General features: G+C 35.7%; 2 protein-coding genes across 9 annotated transcripts; both read left to right on the top strand.

Moving 5' to 3' along the window:
• On the top strand, positions 10,477-11,821 carry LOC109838910. The gene is made up of 2 exons (XM_020407336.1): positions 10,477-10,963; positions 11,067-11,821. Exons 1-2 carry the CDS (start codon positions 10,477-10,479, stop codon positions 11,819-11,821), a joined length of 1,242 nt encoding a protein of 413 aa, XP_020262925.1.
• LOC109837707 (serpin-ZX-like) lies at positions 12,466-22,269 on the top strand. Of its 8 annotated transcripts, none has more exons than XM_020406047.1 (9): positions 12,466-12,606; positions 12,743-13,477; positions 14,926-15,133; positions 17,300-17,368; positions 17,410-17,542; positions 17,749-17,795; positions 18,142-18,186; positions 20,086-20,163; positions 20,257-22,269. In XM_020406047.1, exons 1-2 carry the CDS (start codon positions 12,568-12,570, stop codon positions 13,469-13,471), a joined length of 768 nt encoding a protein of 255 aa, XP_020261636.1. In that variant the 5' UTR covers positions 12,466-12,567; the 3' UTR covers positions 13,472-13,477; positions 14,926-15,133; positions 17,300-17,368; positions 17,410-17,542; positions 17,749-17,795; positions 18,142-18,186; positions 20,086-20,163; positions 20,257-22,269. The 8 variants fall into 8 exon arrangements, with proteins under 8 accessions (XP_020261636.1, XP_020261637.1, XP_020261631.1 ...); XM_020406048.1 differs by having other exon boundaries at positions 14,920-15,133; positions 20,454-22,269; XM_020406042.1 differs by having other exon boundaries at positions 14,920-15,133.

Below are 23,366 nucleotides of genomic sequence, written 5' to 3'. Positions count from 1 at the left end.
CAAATGACTAAACCATGGAATGAAAACCTTAATTATATTTGTTTGATCAGCGTGCATGCTTAGGGTGCAAAATATGAAATAGTTGTTTCACAACTTTATATATATTTGTGGATATGTAGATATATGGTTTTACGATTTTAATATTTTTATTAGTTATTTAATTATCTTTAGTTTCCAAAAAATATTACTGTTAAGTTGTAAATATATGCTAATTTTACAATGGATTTAGATGGATAACGTAGATGAAGAACAAGTGAAGAGGATGTGTGCTAATACAACTGTGTCTGCGGTGGTCACAATATTAACATGTATTCTGAGAATGCGTGCTAAGCGCAAGAGAGTTTCATCTTGTACGAAGGAGGAAAAAATCCAAAAAATTTATTGCAGAGAAGCTCACTTCAAACGTGTATTGGAAGGCTATAGTGATAGTTGTCGGTCTTACATTAGAATGAGACCGAGTGCCTTTTTTAAACTTGCTGCAGTAATGAAAGAAAATGGTTTATTAGAGGATTCCAGACATGTACAAGTCGAAGAACATCTCGCTATGTTCCTGAGTATAGTGGGGCATAAAACTAAAAATAGAATAATAAGGACTGAGTTCATAAGATCGGGAGAAACAGTGAGTAGGTATTTCAATAAAGTCCTACAAGCAATGAATGGGTTACGCGATCGCTATATGAAGCAAGCTCCAAATGAAGTTCCTGCAGAGATTGCAAACAACCCAAATTATTTTCCTTACTTCAAGGTAAAAATAATACATACACCTCAACATCTGTTTTAAAGTGAATATGTATTTTATTGAATATATTATAACTTATATTTTTTTATAGGATTGCATTGGTATGATAGATGGCACACACGTTGACGCAGTATTACCCAGTAACCTAGTTGCCCATTTTAGAGGAAGAAAATGTGTGACACAAAACGTCCTAGCAGCATGCACCCCTAATAAACTATTCACCTATGTCCTAGCTGGGTGGAAGGGAGCAGCAAATGACTATAGGATATTACAAGATGCTTTGTCGAGACCACAACCTTACGGGCTTCGAGTTTATGATGGTATTAATTCTTACTTGTTCACAATTAAGAAAAATTTAAATACTTGTCAATAGTGTGATATGAAGATATTGTTTAATTGTAATGTAGGTAAATATTACCTATGTGACGCGGGATACACCACAATGCCAGGCTTCATATCCCCATATCGCGGTGTACAATATCATTTAAAAGAGCACACCGGTAGGACACCAAAGAATAGAAAAGTGTTGTTTAATTTAAGGCATTCAAGTTTAAGATCAAAAATTGAATGCACATTTGGTATATTAAAGAACCGGTTTAAAATACTATCGGCGAAGCTAAATTATCCATTTCCCACTCAAGTGGACATTGTACTAGGGTGTACCGTGTTACACAATTTCATTGCTATAGAAGATCCAGATGATGATATGTTAAATGAAAATATAGACATTGATGAAGATAATGGGGAAGTGACAAATGACGATGACTCAAGTGTGGTGGATTATACTCAAACTAGGACACAGAGAGAGGATCAAGATGAAAGAAATGAATGGAAGGAGCTACGAGATCAAATTGCTTGGGCGATGTGGGTGGATTATTGTGCAAAGTATAATGGTAGTAACACAATGAAAAGTGGTTTAGCTTAATGTGATGTTTGTTCTATCTCGATGTAATAACTTGTATTATTTTCTTACTGTTCGCAACTATCCATTTTAATATTTCTTAGCATGTACTAAACATTACTACGATTATCATCTTCGACCTTTTCATGTTGTTTCTATACATGTAGGCGTTTCGTATATTCCTTTTCTAACGCAAATTTCTAAATGCATGCATATTATATATTGATTTTGCTTTCTTTAATAATAATGTCTACTTGTTCAATATATATTAGGTATGGTTAACAATCAGGCAGATAAGCAGCCCCTGCCTTCTCATTCTAATGCTCCGCCAAATCCAGCTGCTAACATAAACATGTACTTCAAGCCTGTGCAACCACAACCTTTCTCTTCACCCCATCATACATTCTCACCATTCTCATTATATGATGTTAATTATGGTGGAATGACACAGCAACCAATGTCATACGTGAGCATGTTAAGCAGTCCACAAGATTTGCTATTTCCCACAGCCAGTTCTCAAAGTAGTGGACCTAATCGGTTTTCACCCAACACTGGTGATTCAGCAGAGAAGGTTATTCATGATGTTGATGGTGAGGAGCACACTTCACTAATAAAAAAAGGGAAAAAATTAGCTCATAAAAAATCGGGCCTGGGGGCAAGGTTAAACTCAAGAGGTGTGGCTAATAAGTTTTGGCTTCCAGAGCACGATGACGTTCTCATTCCTTATCTTGCAGAATTAGCATTAGATGGGCTAAAGCCAGACAAGAACTTCAAGGTAGAAGCTTATAAAATGGCTGCGATGAAAATCAACATGCAATTTAGGACTGATTTCACTCATATACATGTCATTAACCACTTGAAATGCTTGAGAAACAAATTCAGTGACATGAATACTTGCCTTGATATAAGTGGAGCTGGTGGGATGAAATAAATAAAATGATTACACTGGATGACGAAACCTTAAAATCGTGGTCTCAGGTATAACATTCAGCATCTACATTGTCATTAGTAATTAATACATTTGGTTCACAACTTATGATTATTTGTTATTGCAGGACAAATCCAAATCTAAGTTCAAAGCGTACATAAACAAATCCCTACCTCACTCTAAAAATTTACAAACTATCATGGGTGATGACCAAGCTAAGGGTGAATTTGTTAGGCCTGTGTATGCTAACATTGGGTCTAGTAGGTCCATACCTATTCCTGAATATGATAGTGAAATTCCAGAGGAGAGTGGAACTACACCACAATCTGATGCTTGTAACCAACAACAACCAACTAGATGTAAGTCTAAGAGTAAAGACAACATGAATTCATCTTCTAACAAGAAACCTAAAATATCAAATCGTGAAGAGGAAATGTTATGTGCCTTTGTTGACTCAATGTCTCAGTCCGTGAGAAATCAACACATTGTTCATTGGACTGAGCAGTTGGCTGCAGCGTTGAAGGAACATAGGAATGAATACTCTGAGGAATTCCTGGATAGGATTTTAGATCACTTATATGACAATGAACGTGAAGCTAGAAGGTTTTTCATAAAAGGAAAGGAAGGTTAGCAGAGGTACATTACCAACCTGATTAATGACCAAGGTTGGTCTATTAACTAATTTGTGCGGTTTGGATTACATGTTGATGGAGCATTTTGTTGTGCACACGTATATGTTGTTGCGCATATATCATTTTGTTATTTGCAAACTATTAATGTTGCAATACTTCTTGTTATGAAAACGCTATGACGTCATGTAATTAATGAATTGGTACTTTTTAACTTTTGGTGCAGGTAAGTATGGATAGGCACAACGTAGAATTCAATCTGTTATGGGTTATATTATCAGTGAAGCTCAGAGTGCCTTTGTAAAAGGAAGGCAGATTACTAGTAATATCCTCTTAGCACATGAGCTTGTAAAAAATTACAACAGGAAGAACTTGTCTCCCAGGGCAATGCTGAATATTGACATAAGGAAAGCATTTGATACCATTAACTGGGATTTTCTGGAAAGGATGCTCAAGGGTCTTGGATTTCCCAGTGTCTTCATTGGATGGATAATGACATGTATATCTTCTCCTCATTTTTCCATCTCTCTAAATGGAACCCTGCATGGTTACTTCAAAAGTGCTAGAGGCCTTAGACAGGGGGATCCTCTTTCCCCTTATCTGTTCATTATAGGCATGGAGTATCTCTCTAGAAGTCTGAGCTTGTTAAAGCATGACAAGAAGTTCAAGTTCCATCCTAAGTGTAGTAAGCTGAAAATCACTCACCTATCATTTGCAGATGACCTTCTTCTTTTTAGTAGAGGTGATTTATACTCAGTTCAAAAACTCCACTACTGTCTTAGCAATTTTGGAGCTGTATCTGGTTTGGAAGCAAACCTGTCCAAGTGTTCTATTTTTTACGGAGGTGTTAATGACTCTGTTAAAAGCTCTATCCACTCCTTAATTGGAATTCCTGAGGGAGCTCTCCCAATTAAATACCTTGGGTTCCCCTTAATATGCAAAAGGCTAACTTACCTTGATTGCACCCCCCCTCTTGATGAAAATTGCTAACCAGTTCCAATCCATGCTGAAGAGCAGAAATTTATCTTATGCAGGGAGACTTCATGTTATCAAAAGTGTCATCCTAGGTGTTCACATCTACTGGTCTTCCAACTATATCCTTCCAGCTAAAATTCTCCAGAAAATTGATGGATTGTGTAGGGATTTCTTATGGGGAAAATCTGATCAGTCTTTAAAACCCCCTCTTGTTTCCTGGGATAGAGTTTGCATGGATAGAAGATATGGAGGTCTGGGGATTTACTCTGCTACTAGGTGGAACTTTGTCTCAGCTCTAAGGAATATCTGGTATATTCATACAAACAAAGAGCTTCTGTGGATAAAATGGATTCATGGCACTTATTTGAAGAATGAGTCCATTTGGCATGTTCATCCTAAAGTTAATGATTCCTGGTTGTGGAAGCAGTTGCTCAGAGTTAGGGATAAAGTTGTGACTATATGTGGAGGCATTGATAGTTTAATGCTCTGTATCAGTTCAAGCTTCAATAATTCCAAGGTGCATCTATCTAAGTTGTATTCATCTATGTCTCCAGCTGCGATAAAAGTGCCTTGGTTCCGTACAGTTTGGGAAAACTTTAGCTATCCTAAACACTGTTTTATCCTCTGGTTAGCTGTTCAAAATAAACTTCTTACAAAGGAAAGGCTCCTCAAGAGAGGAATTATTCAAACTGGACAATGTTGTTTATGTGAAGATGCAAGCTTGGAGATGCGTGATCACCTATTCTTTGAATGTAGATTTTAAGCTGCAATCTGGAATGATGTCATGTGCTGGCTTTGTTTGGAGAACTTGTAATTGGGGCCTATTGATATCTTGGTACAGCTCTAGTTTGAGGGGGAAGGGGTTGAAGCACATAATCAAAAGAATGGCCTTGTCTACATCTGTTTATATGTTGTGGAAGGAACGAAATGACAGAGTCTTCAAAGGTAAAAGAAGAAGTGTTGATCAGATTGTTAAAGAGATAAAGATAGACATCTTATCTATCACTCTTAACAGTCCCATTCTTGCTGAAGAGAAAGATTGGCTTCTCACTTTGTGAAGTCAAAAATTTTTTGTAGCTGGTGTAGCTTTTTGCTGTTTTTTTTCTCTACAGTCTTGCTCTAAAATCATGAGCATCTTGATGTACATAATTTTTTTCATTTGGTAAATGGAAAAATAATCTTCATTGACCAAAAAAAAGTATGGATAGGCATGACCAATGAGTTCTTAATGTTGCTCCTTTGCTTTAGGAAGTCTTTGGCTTTGGGTTTTTTTGCCATCAGGTTTGTTGCTGTTTTGTTCTTGGGTTTGTGTAGCTCCTTGAGTTTGGATTTGTGACTGTTTTTTGGAGCTTGTGTAGCTCCTTGCTCTTGTGTTTTTTGCTGTGTTGTTTGGAGCTTGTGTAGCTCCTCAATCCCTTTGGGTTTGTTGCTGTTATTTGGAGCTTGTGTAGCTCCTTGCTAGCTGGGTTAGTTGCTGTTTTATTTGGAGCTTGTGTAGCTCCTTGCTAATGGGGTTGTTGTTGTTTTGTTTTTGAGCTTGTGTATAGCTCCTTGCTAGCTGGGTTTGTTGCTGTTTTATTCTGAGCTTGTGTAGCTCCTTGCTAATGGGGTTTGTGCATGTTTTTCCTCAGTTGTGCAGCTCGTGCTGCAGCTGGGGTTTGTTGCTGTTTTGTTTTGAGCTTGTGTAGCTCCAATCTTTATTGAAAAATACATATTATTTGGAGCTTGTGCAGCTCCTGCTGCAGCTGGGGTTTGGTGCTGTTTTGTTTGAGCTTGTGTATCTTTCATGCTCTTTGGGGTTGTGCCTGTTATATGGAGCTTGTGCAGCTCCTGCTGCAGCTGGGTTTGTTGCTTGTTTACCCCCTATCTGCTGGGTTTGCTGCTGTTTTGTTCTTGGAGCTTGTGTAGCTCCTTGCTGCTGGGGTTGTTGTTGTTTTGTTTTTGAGCTTGTGCAGCTCCTTGCAGCTGGGGTTTGATGCTGTTTCGTTCTGAGCTTGTGTAGCTTATTGCTCTTGTGTTTTTTGTTGTGTTGTTTGGAGCTTGTCTAGCTCATTTAGTTTGGATTTGTGGATGTTATTTGGCTTGTGTAGCTCCTTGCGGTTTCAATATTCTTGCTGTTTTATTCTGAGCTTGTGTAGATCCTTGCTAGCTGGGGTTTGTGCCTGTTTTTCCTCAAATTTGCAGCTCCTGCTGTAGCTGGGGTTTGTTGTTGTTGTTGTTGTTTTGAGCTTGTGTAGCTCCAATCTTTGTTGAAAAATACCTGTTATTTGGAGCTTGTGCAGCTCCTGCTGCAGCTAGGGTTTGGTGCTGTTTTGTTTGAGCTTGTGTATCTTTCATGCTCTTTGGGGTTGTGCCTGTTATATAGAGCTTGTGTAGCTCCTGCTGCAGCTGGGGTTTGTTGCTTGTTTACCCCCTATCTGCTGGGTTTGCTGCTGTTTTGTTCTTGGAGCTTGTGTAGCTCCTTACTGCTGGGGTTGTTGTTGTTTTGTTTTTGAGCTTGTGCAGCTCCTGCTGCAGCTGGGGTTTGGTGTTGTTTTGTTTGAGCTTGTGTATCTTTCATGCTCTTTGGGGTTGTGCCTGTTATATGGAGCTGAGTTTGCTGCTGTTTTGTTTAGAGCTTGTGTAGCTCATTGCTGCTGGGGTGTGTTGCTGTTTTGTTTTTCCGAGCCTGTGGGTTACTTGCTGTTTAGTTTTGAGCTTGTGCAGCTCCTTGCACTTGATATATGGCAATGATGATGATCAGTGTTTACTGAGAATGCAATCTAACTTACATCGTTTATTATATCCAGATGAGGCAAAAGGGGATGAGATTGCAGCCTACATTGAATTGACAATGTCTAGGCGAGGCAATTCATCCTTATAATGCAATCTGTAATAAACATGTAAGTTATATGTGGGGGCAATCAATTATGACAAGTTGATCTATTACTGAGCCATACAATATCAATTAGAATTTGTACCCAATTCAAACAACAGTTTTCATTACACCCTCAATAGTTTTTGCAATTACAAGTACATGACATGAAGTTTGTAATAATTAAAATAACACAAAAAATTGCTAAGAAAATTACAGAAATTTTCCAAGCTAGTAGTTGATTTTCGACAAGTCTCAATTCTTTCTTCAGCTTCTTTGATTGCAAAATATATTTATCTCCGTACCTATTTTCTTTGACATATTGGCTTCCTTGGGTGCTTGATGACTCTCCTCTTTCTTCAGCCCATTCGAAAAACACCCCCAATAACACCTACCCTTATTTTTACCATTCTTGCACACTTTCATCGGTGTTCGGAGATTGCAGCCGCAATAAACTTTATAATTCTGCTAACACTCTTCTGATATCATCCTTGATGTCGGGCCAGCAAATTGAAGAGCTTGGGAATTTTTTTACCCCTGAAAAATGAGAATGATGGGATTATTTGTGAGGCCTCAAGGTGAATTTATAGCCACCATGCCCCTGAAATAGCCGTTGCTACAGTGATTTACCAAAGAATATTGAAATCTGATTTTTTAGACAAGAAGGAGCCGTTGCTACAGTGTTTGCTGCTTGAAATCTGATTTTGGGGGCTAAAATCTGTTTCTACAGTGATTTTTAAATGTAAATTGAGATAGCCGTTGATACAGTAACGATCCCAAGAAAAATATTCTTCTTGAACCAAACATGGTATTAGGAATTGGACCAATTCTATAAAAGTGAGATTACTAATCCTTTGAGTGAAACAAACATTGAAAGCCAAAAAAATGGGATTCCATAAAACTAAAACTTGTCCATAAATTTTTTATGGATTAGGTTGGAATCCATAAATTAAATAGGATTACTAGAATCCATAAATTAAATAGGATTACTGATCCTATTCCTAGCCTTTGATGAAACAAACAGCCCCTTAGACCATCTCCAACGCAGCGGCATTTTGAGGCGAAAAGGGAAAATGCCGCTGCGTGGGAGCTCCAATCGAGCGGCATTTGTTGCCGCATTTTGACGGGGATGAACAGCGCGACGCTATATTTGGCGTCGCACTGTTCATCCCCCATTACTGTTTTTTTTTATTTTTTTATTTTTCAATTTTTTTTAAACCTCATACTTTTATATATTTACAATTTGTCCCCAATTGTTTCATTAAATATATAAAACAACCCTAATAATATTTAAATTTTATAATTTCACCCCAATTGTATAATGTGGACAAAATAAATTATGGTTTTTTTAAATTAAAAAAATGCTAAAATTTAACAGACATTATTATTAATTATAATATTAAAATCTAGACATACATAATATAAAACTTCATTAAAGAGCAATCATAATACATAATTCAAATATAAATTACATATCTGAAATACATAACATATAAAAACTGACACACATAATATAAAACTTCATTAAAATAAAACATAAAATACAAACTAAACATGGTGACGTTACTTAAGATGGACAAGCAACTCTCAATAATCTGGTAGATCGGGGCCAGAGTGTCCAATATCATTAAAATAATTGCCAAAATTAGAAGCAGACCCTTGTTCTTGTTGATTTCTTTTTTGTATTATTTTAATCTGTTGAGCTCGAACGTACTCACGCACGTTTGGATCAGCAATGGAATTCAAATCTTTCATTATAATTTTCCATTCATCTCTATCTTTTTTCATGGCTATCTTTTCTCGTTCGATATCAAATGCTTCTTGCCTGTCCAAGCTCGCCTTGTCTAACCTGTCTATAAGTCGATTGTTGGAGGTCTCGATGGAGTCCACTACACTTGACTCATGATCATCATTTTTCCTTTTCAATTTAGCTTTTTTTACCCCAATAGGTCGTTCAGATGGAGTAAATGATGACAATCCAGGAGATGTTGATATAGGAGATTCCGGAGTGGGATTATCTGATTGTGACGAGTCGAACTTCACACTTTGGGATTGTCTTCGACCAACTTGTCTTGCTGTGGGGACATCATCTTTGAATTTTTCGAAATTTTTAACCATATTCCAGACATGATCAAATTTGAAACCTTTTTTGTACTTCGGTTCTTGCATAAATAACATCTTTGCTCGAACTAACTGTAAATTATAGTGAACATCAAGTTATGTATTTCAACAATAATAATAAAATTCAAACGATAATTAATAGAATACTTACAATATCTTCATCTGAAGCACCACTTGGATTCAGATTCTCTACTTGTCTCAAGCACGCATTCAATTTCCTTACTTCATTACTTATAATTTCCATTCGAGAACGAATTGATCGGCTCGTACGCATCTCAAAATGCTGATCTCGAAGTTCATTGTATTTGTCCTCCACACGAGACCAAAATGCATCTCGAGACTGGTTTCTACCGATAATAGGGTCTTGAGAAATATCCAAGAATACTTGACAAAGGAGCACATCTTCAGTAACCGTGTACCCAGTTGATCGAACAGACATTTTTTTGTAAAAAGCGGTTGGTTTGGAGATCAGAAATACTTTGAAGAAATACTTCGAATTGGGTGGCTTGAAGTAGAAACCGTGAATGTTATTTATAGCCAATCCAAATTTGTTTTTTTTGTTTGAATTTGAATTTGAATTTGAATTTGAATTTGCGGTTGGTTTGAATTTGTCGGTGGTCAACATTTGAAATTGAATCATTTTGTACAAACTGATCAGCTTTACACATTATCCAACGTTGTCGGTGGGAATCAATTTTTGAAATCAGGTCAGCTTTACACATTGTCCAACGTATACAAAGCTCAGCTCTCCTTGAATTGTGTGAAAGCTTTGTACGAGTGGGAATCAATTTTTGAAATCAGGTCAGCTTTATACATTGTCTAACGTATACACAGCTCAGCTCTCCTTGAATTGTGTGAAAGCTTTGTACGAGTCGGAATCAATTTTTGAAATCAGATCAGCTTTACACATTGTCCAACGTATACACAGCTCAGCTCTCCTTGAATTGTGTGAAAGCTTTGTACGAGTGGGAATCAATTTTTAAAATCAGGTCAGCTTTACACATTGTCCAACGTATACACAGCTCAGCTCTCCTTGAATTGTGTGAAAGCTTTGTACGAGTGGGAATCAATTTTTGAAATCAGGTCAGCTTTACACATTATCCAACGTATACAGCTAAAAGCAAATTTGAATTTTGTGACAAATTGATAACAGCTGGAAAGCATTTCCTAAAATCAGCTCAACTTTACACATTGTTCAATGTATACAGCTAAGCAAAGTTTTATAAATAGCATACTAGATTAGGTACATCCACACAATTACTCATTGTTGTGTTAAAATTATTATTCTCCATTTCTGCATACTTCAGTCATTCTTTTCTTACTTCAAAAATGAATTTCGATGTTGGAGGTCCATCATACTTATCATCATCTTCATCTTCGGATGATGATAATTTTCTGTCCAATATCATTGCAGAGATTGATGAAACCGAAGAAGTAATTTGTGAGTACATCAACAACAACATGATCCTCGTTAACAATTTACGTCAACACAACTACCAACCGATCCATGGTGGCTCGATTCCCGGTCATGCAGTGATCAACCGCGATCGAGAAAATGCGCATCAGAATTTGGTCATAGATTACTTTGCCGATAATCCACGTTTTGGAGAAGATATGTTTCGTCGTCGATATCGGATGTCAAGAAGTTTGTTCCTTCGTATTGTTGATGCAGTGAAAGATCATGACTATTACTTCCAACAACGAAGTGATGGACTTGGTAGAATGGGATTATCACCGTTACAGAAAGTAACAGCTGTTTTTCGCATGTTGGCATACGGTCTACCAGCTGATGCTACGGACGAATACGTTAAAATAGGTGAGTCAACAGCAATTGAAAGTATGACAAAATTTTGTCGTGCTATGGTGGAAATATTCGCAGAGCGGTATCTACGAACACCTAACGCTAACGATATTGCTAGGCTACTCTATATTGGAAAAAAAACGTGGTTTTCCAGGAATGTTAGGAAGTCTTGATTGTATGCATTGGAAATGGAAAAATTGTCCAACAGCATGGTCTGGGCAATACACAGGACGTAGTGGGTCACCAACTATTATCCTCGAAGCTGTGGCAGATTATGATCTTTGGATATGGCACGCATATTTTGGTATGCCAGGCACCAATAATGATATCAATGTGCTGGAGTCATCTAATCTTTTCTCTAACCTAGCTCAAGGTATTGCTCCTCCCGCTCACTATGTTATTCAAGGAAAAGAGTATAATATGGGTTATTATTTAGCTGATGGTATATATCCGAAATGGGCTACTATTGTACAAACAATCCAACAGCCACAAGGTAGGAAGAAAAAATATTTTGCCATGAAACAGGAAGCATGTAGAAAAGATGTAGAACGTGCGTTCGGAGTTCTCCAATCACGATTTGCAATCGTGGCAGGATCAGCACGTTTTTGGAAAAAACATGTATTACATGACATAATGACTGCATGCATTATTATGCACAATATGATAATCGAGGATGAACGTGATCTTTATGCACCAATTCAAGAAGTGAGGGAAGCACCAACACCAGAAGTTGATATGGTAGCAGATGAAACTACAAGATTTACTCAATTTATTACACGTTACGGAAAAATCAAGGATAAAGATGCTCATATTGCGCTTCGTAATGCATTGATAGATCATCTATGGGAGGAATACACTAATTCAGATAGTTAAGTGCATACTAAATTTGTAATTTTTACATTGTTGTTAATGTTTAATTATTTCCTTGTATTTTATTTCCTGTTGTGTTCTTGAATGTAATATTTTGGCAATATCAATAATAAAAATATAATATTTTAGCAATCAAGTTATTTTAATTAATAAAATAATATTTTATTGTTTTATTAGTTTAATTTTTAAATAATAAATCATTTTGTTTGGAAAATATGTGAAAAAATAAAATTTGATATGTGGGGTTAATTGTTGAAATAGTTAAAAATATAGGGAATAAAAAATAATCATATAAAAGTAGATAAAAAGAAAGATACTGAGAATATTCCTTTTTGGTGCAAAAAATGGTGCAATGGGTTGGAGATGAATTACTGTTAGATGTGACTTTTGCACCATTTTGGTGCAAAATTCGCACCATTTTGAGGCAAAGGGTTGGAGATGCCCTTATACCCCTTCCTCCTACCTCTTTACTGTGAGCCATAACTCGCCCAATTTCTCACCGCCGAAAATCAAAACCCTAGAATCCTCCGCCGTGGCCCCCATCATCGACCACACCTCCTCATTCCTTGATCTAGCCGAAGACGCGGGCTACAAGTTCGAGCAACGACGCCCGCCTGCCTTCTCCGGCCGCCGACCATACCGTCAGCCGCCATCCGAGTCCCTCGGTGGGGCCCCGCGTCTGGCTCGACGAGTCCCTCCTAAACCCTAGCTTCTCGGGGGAGACGGCCATCACTGCTTCTCGATCCAAGATGGAGGTCTTTCTCACCTGCTTCCAAGATCGCGGCGAGGTATTATACCGTTTTTTCCCTAGGGTTTTTATTGCTCATTTACATATTAATAATCCCACATTAGCCAGTCAATTAAATTGCATTACTTTGACAGTCAGTGAAATAAATCGGACTTGCTTCTTCATTTTTTTTGAAGGCTAGGGAAATGGTGGATGAAGTCAACAACTGGTTCGATGGACTACCTCTACTTCCTTCCTACTCAGCTATCGGAGCAGATACTCGGCTGCTCGTTCTGAATGCTCTCACTTTCAAGGCGTCGCGGGCTGATAAATTCTATCCCTTGAAAGCCAAGAACAGACACTCCGGGTTCTATAGACTCAACCGCGTCCCGTTTACTGTGTCTTTCATGACGACCAATTCTCGACAGTGCATCGGGTGCTATGACGGGTTCAAGGTCCTCCGGCTTCCTTTCAAGAGAGGATGCGGCCCGAGGATCTTTGCCATGTATGTTTTCCTGCCAGATGCACAAGATGCTCTCTGGGATTTGGAGGGGAAGCTGGGTTCGGATGCAGGGTTCATGGGTAGACACATTCCTTTGGAGATGGTGGATGTCGGTGAGTTCAGGGTCCCCTTTGGAACTGGAGGGACGGACTTCACTAAAGGAATGGGGTTAGTTTGGCCTCCAATTAGGAATAAAGATCGTTGGACTTGTGATGGGTATATGTTGTCGAGGATTTCTCTCAGGCTTGAGGATGTAAAGGGAAGTAGTCGAGGAGGTGAAGGTGGGAGCCAGGATAAATCTACAAGGCAGGTCGGTGCTATTGACTTTGTTGCTGATCACCCATTCGTGTGTGTGATTCGAGATGATGTAAGCGGAGTTGTGATGGCTGCCGCGCATGTGCTTGATCCGTTTGCGCGATGGTGAATCATTGTAAGTTATGCACAACTATTTGTTTGCAAGTCGTTCTTTATTCATGCCACTAGGGCTATCTTTATGTATATCCGTAGATGAATTAGCAAAGTATGTGCAGAACTTATCATGGTTTTTTACTGCATTTACATATGTCATCAAGTATATCAATTTATCTGTTCTATTGGTTGGTCATCCTGTAGTTATTGTGGTTGTATAATTAAATGACATTTCATCACAAATAACTTCTTCTCTTGGCTACTGATATAAGGCCTCTAGTTTTATGTATCCTCTTCTCTAGTTAAACTATATTACCGACTACTAGCTGCTGCATTTTGTGATATTACAGCCAGAGAAAGTAGTTCTTACTATATTACTGAAGATCGTGGTTTAGAAATCCTGTGTCCACCCTGGAGGACGTTACTTGTATTTGCATATATAAATCATAGGGTAGTATTGTTTTCTTACATAAGTGTGATCTTATATTCTTATGTGCACCTTCCCTCAGAGAAATGGAGGTATTTTGGTGTTTTTCTTTTCTAATAAAAAAGTTTTGTTTTCCGTTGAAAAATAATTTGTGGTAGGTTCGTGGAATTTACTATTTGTTAAATATATTGCTATTGCTATAGATACAGGAAGGATGTTTAGTGTAAACCATCTTTAAATTTAAATTACTTGATGTGTTGCTCCATTGTGTAATGCTCTAACAACTTGGTTTTAAACATGTTTAAAATTCAAAATTTTTGTCAAGCCTTTCTTGTATACTGGACTACTAGTTAATTTTCCTGATTTGTATGCATATAATTCTTCGGAGATTTGCTAGTACTAATGTCTGATTGGTGGTTTGAATAATTTGTTACTGTTAAAAGTATTCTTTGATTGAAATGAATGCTTTGGTTCTTGTTTTCTGTGTAATCTTTTCTATAGATTGGTTCTATGTTCTTAGTTAAGTTTTATGGAGTGATTTTATTTATGTTCTATCTAATCTATTCTATAGATTACTTCTGTTCACATTATGCAGTCTATTTGATAAAGTTGTGCTTTTCATGTTCTTTATTAATCTCTTTCTAGCATTGGTTCTCATCTTGAGACTCATTTGCATAACAGTTTTTTTTCTTTGTTCGTTGTATCGGTAAGCAACATTACCTACTTGTAGCTCCTTTTTTAGAAGTGTTCCCCTTGAAGTATTTCACTCACACTACTGTTTTTCCCGGTCTAGTCTGCATATATGTGTAATAAAGTCATATTATACTTCCAAATGGGTGCATTTTTTTCCTTTGATTTTGATTCATTTGCTTTTAGTGTAAGTGTTCGTACTACTACTGTAATTAGTTACATAATCTTTATCTTAGATGCTTTTCTTAATCTGCATATATATGTATAATAATTTTGCTTCTTGCAACATAATGTCAATGTCATGTTAAAATGTTGATAATTTTGTTGACCCATGGTTTGTGATGCAGTGGAAGTTTGAAGCCAGTGGTGAAGGTTACTTTGGTGGAGATCGACTGGTTACAGTTCTTGATGAAGACGACCTACTTTCTTTCTGTGCTGAAGACGACCTACTTTCTTTCAGTTCTTGCTGAAGACGGCCTACAGTTCTTGCTGAAGATCGTCTGGTTACAGTTCTCGCTGAAGATCGACTGATTACAGTTTTTCCTGACCCAAAACTTACAGGTACTTTTTTTTTCTATTAAAACGATCTGCATGCCCCTTATATTGTTACTGTGAGCTGTATGTCTGCAGTCACTCTGCTTGTTGATGTCAGATTTTATAAGGATATTATGATGAAGTGGATATTATTAAGACAACGTATGGAGTAATTCTTGTATTGGTTAAAGAGAGTTGGTAACTTAGTTGTGCTTTTCTTTGAGCCTAATTGCATTTCTGGTAATACCTTGCTTTTCTCCTTTCAAATTCTACTAGTATGTACCCTGTGCAAAGCACGGCAACTTATTTTTTTTATCATTGTATTTTAAATTTGCGTTTCTCTAAGTTTTAATACATTTAATTTGATTATTGTACACTTAAAAATATTGTCATTTGATACTTATACATTCTTGCTCTAAAGAATATAAGGTCAACTCTAAATTTCCTAGTTTAAGAATATAAATTTTAATATATTACTAAATCAGCCGAATATCCATTTTTAAAATTTTGTGAATGGCAAAATTTTACAGCCAATCCTATTCAAGAGGTCAATTTAATTTGTAACTCGAGGGAGGATTGTTTTGAAAAAGTAAAGTAGCTTAAATTGGTCTTGCTATTATCTATTTCTTTTCATCTGCTATTTTTCTTGTTGGTCTACAAAAAAAGTAAGTATTTATATTTTCAAATCCTCTTTTAAGTTGGAATTCCTATGCAATTTATTAATAGTTATTTGTAAAATTGTTCCTTTCTTTCATTGTTATTGTCCGCATTTTAGTCCTATTATTGAATTTATTGCAAATATTACTTAGCACAAATTTTCAAAACCGACCCATTTGTGAACTTAATCCTAAAAAACGACATCATTCAAACAAAATTGCAAAAATCAACCTGGTTTCAGCCTCAGCGTTGAAACCAGGTGAGTTTTTAAAATTTTTTTCCGAAACTTCACAGGAGTTGAACTCCCCTGAAGTTTAGCAGATCTGCGAAACTTTACGGGAGTTGAACTCCCGTGAAGTTTTGGAATTTCTTTTTCAAAATCTGACCTGGTTTCAGCGCAGAGGCTGAAACCAGGTTGGTTTTTGCAATTTTTTTGAATGAGGACTTTTTTTGGGAATAAAAGTCTAAATGAGTCGGTTTTAAAAATTTGTTTATATTACTTATGTAAAATTTTATTTACAAATGCTGTCCTATAAATAGCTAAGAGAGGATTGCTATGGTTTCCACTTCTTGTATCTATCAGCCTCCTCCTCCTCCAGATCTGAGCACGGCTCCTCTCTCTATCCTCCTCCTCCTCCAGATGTAACTCCAAGTAGATGGGCTCCTCTCTCTTTCTCTCTCATGCTTCAGATCTGTGACTCCAAGTGGATTCTAGAGCTCGGGTTTTCACTGTTCTCCCTCGAAGATGGTTGCTCACTCCTCCCTCGAATCTCGTCGTCGAATCCTGCTTCGAATCTCGTCGTCGAATCCTGCGTCGAAGCTCGTCGTCCCTCGAATTTCGTCGACTCCTCCCTTGAATTTCGTCAGATTTTTTGTCGCCTTTGGGGAATCACTGGCTTTCTTAGGGGATTTCGTCGGATTTTTGCTTGATTTGTTGGATTTCGGCAATTACATGTATACGTTCTCTATGATATTCTCCTTTGACATCTCATTTATTACTGTGAGTTTCACATTCAATGCGTGGCCATTTGGCTTCTTGTTGTGACTTCCATCAGTACGTCGCTTTTTTTTACTGCCAATAATCTTTGTAGCGTTTGAACACATTATAACTGTGCAATGACATCTTGAATGTCATCTCCATTTGAAACAATTTATTTAAAGGGTTGGTTGAGTCGATAACAATGACTACACAAGTATATGTTGATTATATTTTTTTTTACTTTTGTAAATAAATTGTTGCTTTTAGTCTTCTTATAGATTATTCAATAAATATATTTATAAAATATTATCTAAAAAGTATATGAAAAAAATAGTTAAGAGGGTAAAGTATATTATTTGAATATTGTAATTGTCCAAATGGTTTGTCATTGGCTTAGTCACGTTGAAAAAAAGAGATCGAGCTGGTATTTGAAGTTTAATTGTACTTAATGAATAGTTTTAGGGGCACCACTTTTATTAAAATGCAGAAAGGGCTTCAGATCCCATTTATTGGTTACCCCTACGCCCTAAACTAACCGACCTGCTTGGCGGAGCTAGGGTTTCCGCCGCTTCCGCTTCCGCTTCCACTTCTGCTCCTCGCAGAGACATTCAGAGCGAGGGATTGAGGTTAGTTTTCTCATTTGTATTATTTTTATTTTTTATTATAGTAAAGAGTTTTTTTTATTTCAGGGGAGGGTGTTTCACCCATTTTCCTCCAAATATAAACTTGTTGATCTTGTCAAATTTCTACTCCATTTACTTTCACACAATGGACAACCGTTCACTTCCTCTCCGAAAAAGGTGAGCTTTTTTTTATTGTAATCCTTCTAGCTATTTTAATTTAGAGAAATCTATCTTTTTTAAAGAGAATTTTAATAAAAAACCTATCAATTTTCTTGCTTTTGATTTTTTTCCATAATTTTTTATTTTCCTTATCTTATTAATGGGTTTTGCTTATATTCAAGTTTCCTTGGGTTTTCTTTAATTTTCTGTGAATTTTTTTCTAGGAAATACTTGCACTATTTGAGGATGGAGATAGTACCGCCTTCCGTGAGTAAGTTTTATAAAATTATTTTGTTTTATTGTGCTTTGTACTGTATTTCTACAGTGGGTTAGTTGTTATCCTTTTGCTTTTGCTTATTTGCCCCCATAATTTATTTACTTTGCTTTGTTATTTCTCAATTGGTTTTTTGTTTCCTTTTTTTTAAAAGAAATTGGTTTTTTTGTTTCCTGTTTTTAAAGAAACAATCTTTTTTTATTTATAATTTTAGTTTGTTGTCAGTACATGTTTTGTCAGTCAATCCCCTTCTAGAATTTGTTCATTCTAACAGAATCCATAGTTTTATGGTTTTCTATTTATATTTTTTGGGTTTTTATTTAATTTTCTGTGATTTTTTTAGGGAACGTACACTATACAAGGCTGGAGATGGCACCGATATCGATGGGTAAATGTTGTTGAATTTTTTGCTCTGACCATGTTTAATAGCTTGCCATGTAATCCAATTTTTCTGCAGAGTATAATTTATTGTCTTAATATATTTTGGGCTAAAAGTATTTAGTCTGTCACCATTCCTTCATGTTTTTAATGTTCTTTTTAGCTTACATATTATTTTTTATTCTTTCATTGGTTTTTAGAGTGTTATACCATGATCATGGTTGAAGATTTAAGTTGAAGTTCTATCTGTTACTCTTAACACTTTTTATTTATTTATTTATTTTTTCAGACATTATTCTTGTTTTTAAGTTCATGTTTTTGTAATTTGCTCATTAGTCTTTTACATCCCAAGGGATTCTGCAAATTGGTCTCTCAGTGACCAAAATTCCCGTCGTCATTTGTTTTTTTGAACAAGTGGGTTATTTGGGGCATAAGATGAAAAGGCTTTTTTGTCATTTGGGAATCAATTTGCAAGACTGAGGACTTGAGGGGGTTTATGGGGAATTTTAAAGATGCGAGACTAATTTTTGGGGCTGATAAGTGAAAAGCCTTTTTTAGAAATGATGACTACGAACAGCTATCAGTTAACCTAATCCCCAAATTGCGTAAAGTGGTGATATTTAAGCTCTGGAATCATCTTTAAACTCTTGGTTTAAGCTCTTGAATTGTGTCCTAAGTTCAAGTGACTTTTACATTTATAGTATAATGCACTAAAATACGATCTGAACGCATTTAATGAAATCAAATGTAAATATTATATGTTTAGGCTCACTAATTGGCCATATCAGGAATATTTAAGACAACGGTTAGAGAAGCCTCCATGATTAGCGTCTTTATGCAATGCGCATACACTTTAATTGATATGTAGAGCTATGATTTTTTTCTAATTATAAGCATTGTAATTATTACGTGTAGAATAATATTAGATAAATTAAGAGATGTTTGGTTGTTTTCTGTAAAATAACAACTGTAATTTCCTTGTTTTTCACGATATTTCTTAGAACTGTTTTCACCTTGATTTCTTGTGTTGGGAGTTGATTGAGAGAAGTAACTCAAAAGTAGTTTTTGCAAAAATTTCTTAGTTTTCTACCCTCTTAGGACGTACTTAGAGACACTTGATAGTTTTTTATATTTTCTAGTGCCTGTAGTATTATAAGCTATAACTGGTGAAGCATTTCATATTTATCCCTATTACTGCTAGCTTCAGACTATACGTAAAATAAAGTCGTATATTAAAATCCGACTTCTACATTATAAAAGACAACGATGAAGCTTTAATATATGACTTTATTTTACGCATAGTCTGATGCTAGCAGTAACAGGGATAAATATTTAATACAACGGCTAGAGAAGCCTCCATGATTAGCGTCTTTATGCAATGCACATACACTTTAATTAATATGAAGAGATATGATTTTTTTCTAATTATAAACATTGTAATTATTACGTGTAGAATAGTATTAGATAAATTAAGAGAAGTTTGGTTGTTTTCTATAAAATAACAAAACTGTAATTTCCTTTTTTTTCACGATATTTCTTAGAACTGATTTCAATTTGATTTCTTATGTTGGGAGTTGATTGAGAGAAGTAACTCAAAAGTAGTTTTTGCAAAAATCTAGTTTTCTATACTCTTAGGACGTACTGAGAGAAGTAACTCAAAAGTAGTTTATTATATTTTCTAGTGCTTGTAGTATTATTAACTGGTGAAGCATTTCATATTTATCCTTGTTACTGCTAGCTTCAGACTATGTGTAAAATAGTCATATATTAAAATCCGACTTCTACATTATAAAAGATTTACCATGTCTAGCAATTACTCTTAGAGTTTGTGTTCTTGAAGTAGTTATTTTAGTACCTCAGTTTCAAAATAAATATTGCCTATACAAGATTTCTTTTTCTACTTTATCAGTGATCGTGGTGATGGTAACTCAGAAGAAAATGAAGCTGTTGGTGCTACTTCCCAGGATTCACTAGAGCACGATGAAATGTAAGATCTCTATAAATGTGTGCATGCATGCGAGTGTGTGTATATAAACCAATTTCTCATATTTTACTTTTGTTTGCAATATTTTGTTACTAGGACACAATTGCTTTCCTTGATGTCCTTAAGGAAGATCTTTGTGTCATACCACCAGTACACCTATCAGCATCAGAAGCAGGGGAAAGGGAATATATATACATGCATTGTTTTGAACCCCCTCTTAAAAAAACACATACACAACAAAAAAAGAAAAAGAAAAAAAGAAATTAATATCAATAGTTTGTTTCACCTTGTAGGAAGGCCTGTGATTTACACTCATTTTGGAGAAAGATGGAGTGTACGGTTGACTGTTCTTGAAGGTTGATCTGTATGACTGCAGATGATTGGGAAGTTCTAAAGACTTGTACTATGTTAGCTACAATTGCAGAAAATTTGCAAGAACATCTTATGCTTGGAAGGAACCAATCGTATTTTGATTCTGTCCACTAGGCCTGTCACCAATGGGAGAGACATGTCGAGGGACCCTATGCTGTTGTCAAGAGGTTGGAGAGAGCGATTCAAGTTCTTCAAGCGGAGAATGTAAAACTGAAAGCGGAGAAAATAGAGCTGCTTGAGAGATTAATTCCCGCCCGGCGCGTGTAGCTTTGCTAATGCAGGGTGAGCATTTTTTTTATGGTTTCAACGAAACTAGACATAATAAAAAGTAGTAGCGTGACGCTTTCTCGTTTTGTTCTGATCTGTAAGTACTTCGACTTACATGATTGCTGATGGAAATCTTCTATTGTATTGTATTATTACATATTATCAGCGTCTATTGTGTTGTAGTACTGCATTAAATGTAGTAGTGTGACACTTTCTTATTTTTTTCTTCTGATGATCATGTACTTTTGACTTCCATGGTTGCTGAGGGACATCTATTGTATTGTATTACTACATACTATGAGCTTCTATTGTATTATATTATTACATAAAATATAGTAGCATGATACTTCCTCATTTTGTTCTGATTTGCAAGTACTTTGACTTACATAATTGTTGAGGAAAATATTCTATTATATTGTATTATTACATATTATCAGCATCTATTGTATTGTATTGTATTAATGCATTAAATGTAGTAGTGTGAAGCTTATATTATGTAGTAATAAAATGTAACAGAAGCTTATAATATGTAGTAATACAATACAATAGATAATTTTCCTTAACAATTATGTAAGTCAAAGTACTTAAAAATCAGAACAAAATGAGGAAGTGTCACGCTACTACATTTTATGTAGTAATACAATACAATAGAAGCTCATAATATGTAGTAATACAATACAATAGATGTCCCTCAGCAACCATGTAAGCCAAAAGTACATGATCATCGGAAAAAAATGAGGAAGTGTCACACTACTACATTTAATGCAGTAATACAACACAATAGATGCTGATAATATGTAGTAATACAATAGAATATTTCCCTCAGCAATCATGTAAGTCAAAATACTTACAGATCAGAACAAAACGAGAGAAAGTGTCACGCTACTACTTTTTACTATGTTTAGTTTCGTTGAAACCATAAGAAAAATGCCTAGCCTATCACTGCATTAGCAAAGCTACATGCGCTGGGCGGGAATTAGTCTCTCAAGCAGCTCTTTTTTCTCCGCTTTCAGTTTTATATTCTCCGCTTGAAGAACTTAAACCGCTCTCCAACCTCTTGACAACAGCATAGGGTCCCTCGACATGTTTCTCTCATTGGTGATAGGCCCAGCGGACATAATTAAAATACGATTGCTACCTTCTAGGCATAAGATGTTCTTGTAATTTTTTTGTAATTGTGGCTAACCTAGTATAAGACTTTAGAACTTCCTCTGTAGTCATACAGATCGACCTCAAAGGACAGTCAACCGTGCTCATTCATATTTCTCCAAGCTGAGTGTACATACATGTCTTTGTATAATATGAAACAAACTATTGATATTAAATTTTTTTTTTTTTGAATATGGACCAATATTTTGTAATAAAGGTTAGGCAGCTGGCCTGTAAAATTGTGCTGACAGAAACTTTGTAGTAATTTGCATACTGCTGCTAGTTTTTACATCACTTGATTTTAGATGGGGCATTATCTTATTTTTAATATATGTTCTCTGTAACCAATTCGACCCTTCTCTCTACTTTCATGTTCATTTATGTAAAACTCGAGCAACGTGTAGATGATCGTGTTTGAGATCACAGGGTTGAGAGATCCCTGCTTTTAAACGAAGAATCAAAGTATGGTGGCTCTCGGTTTTAGCTTCTTGATTGTCAGAAGGAATTATTTTATTAGGATTGTGTTGGATGTGAGACAGAGGTTTGATCTAGGGGTATTCTAACTTGGTTATCTAATCTAGGGGCATTCTAACTTGGTTATCTATCTATTTCCCAAAGCACAACGTATGAATTGCATTTACTTGAGATGTTTGGTTTGAATTAGATCCAATATCCGACAAGTTGACTTGGAATTTTTTCTCTCTTTTTTACTCACAACATTGGTTAATTGACCAAATTGGGTTTTTAACTGGCTATATAATGATCATATTTTATTATGTTTTTATACTCCTATTATCTACATTATTTAAATAAAAATATTATAATAATATGTTTTATCTTAATTTACATGGTAAATGAATAAAAGCCCTCGAATATCTCCCCTCTCAATTTATTTGAAGCCCAGAAAAATCAAAGAACATCGAAAGATCAAAAAAATTAGCAAGGCATCAACGCCTGCATTGATGGGTGGTGCGATTTGTTGTAATTTTTACTTTTTATGGGTCTTTCGTTAGTTTATTTGTTAGAATTGGATGTAATAGTTCCTAAGTAGAGGTGGTGAATGAGAGTTTGAGGGGTGGGAAAAATTTGTAACTCTATCTAGAGCATAGGGTCATTTTTAATTGAGAAGACATTTCAAATTTTCAATAAAGAAATTTTTTTATCTCTTCAAAATTTTCTTTTATTTTTCACTTAATTGTTGACGGAGATGAGTATGGAGATAGAAATTTACTTTCTTCAAGAAGCTATAATCCTATGGAATGTAAGTTTTCCTTTTTCCCTTTCTTTCTTTTCTTTTTATTTTATTTTTCCCTTTCCTTCTTTTCTTTTTTATTTTATTTTTCTTTTAGTAGAAATTTACTTTCTTCAAGGGGCTATAATCCTTTGGAATTTTAGTTTTCCTTTTTTCCCCCTTCCTT

This window comes from Asparagus officinalis, chromosome 4, assembly GCF_001876935.1.
Source record: "Asparagus officinalis chromosome 4, Aspof.V1, whole genome shotgun sequence".
NCBI lineage: Eukaryota > Viridiplantae > Streptophyta > Magnoliopsida > Asparagales > Asparagaceae > Asparagus > Asparagus officinalis.
This window is presented reverse-complemented; position numbering and strand designations above follow the sequence as displayed.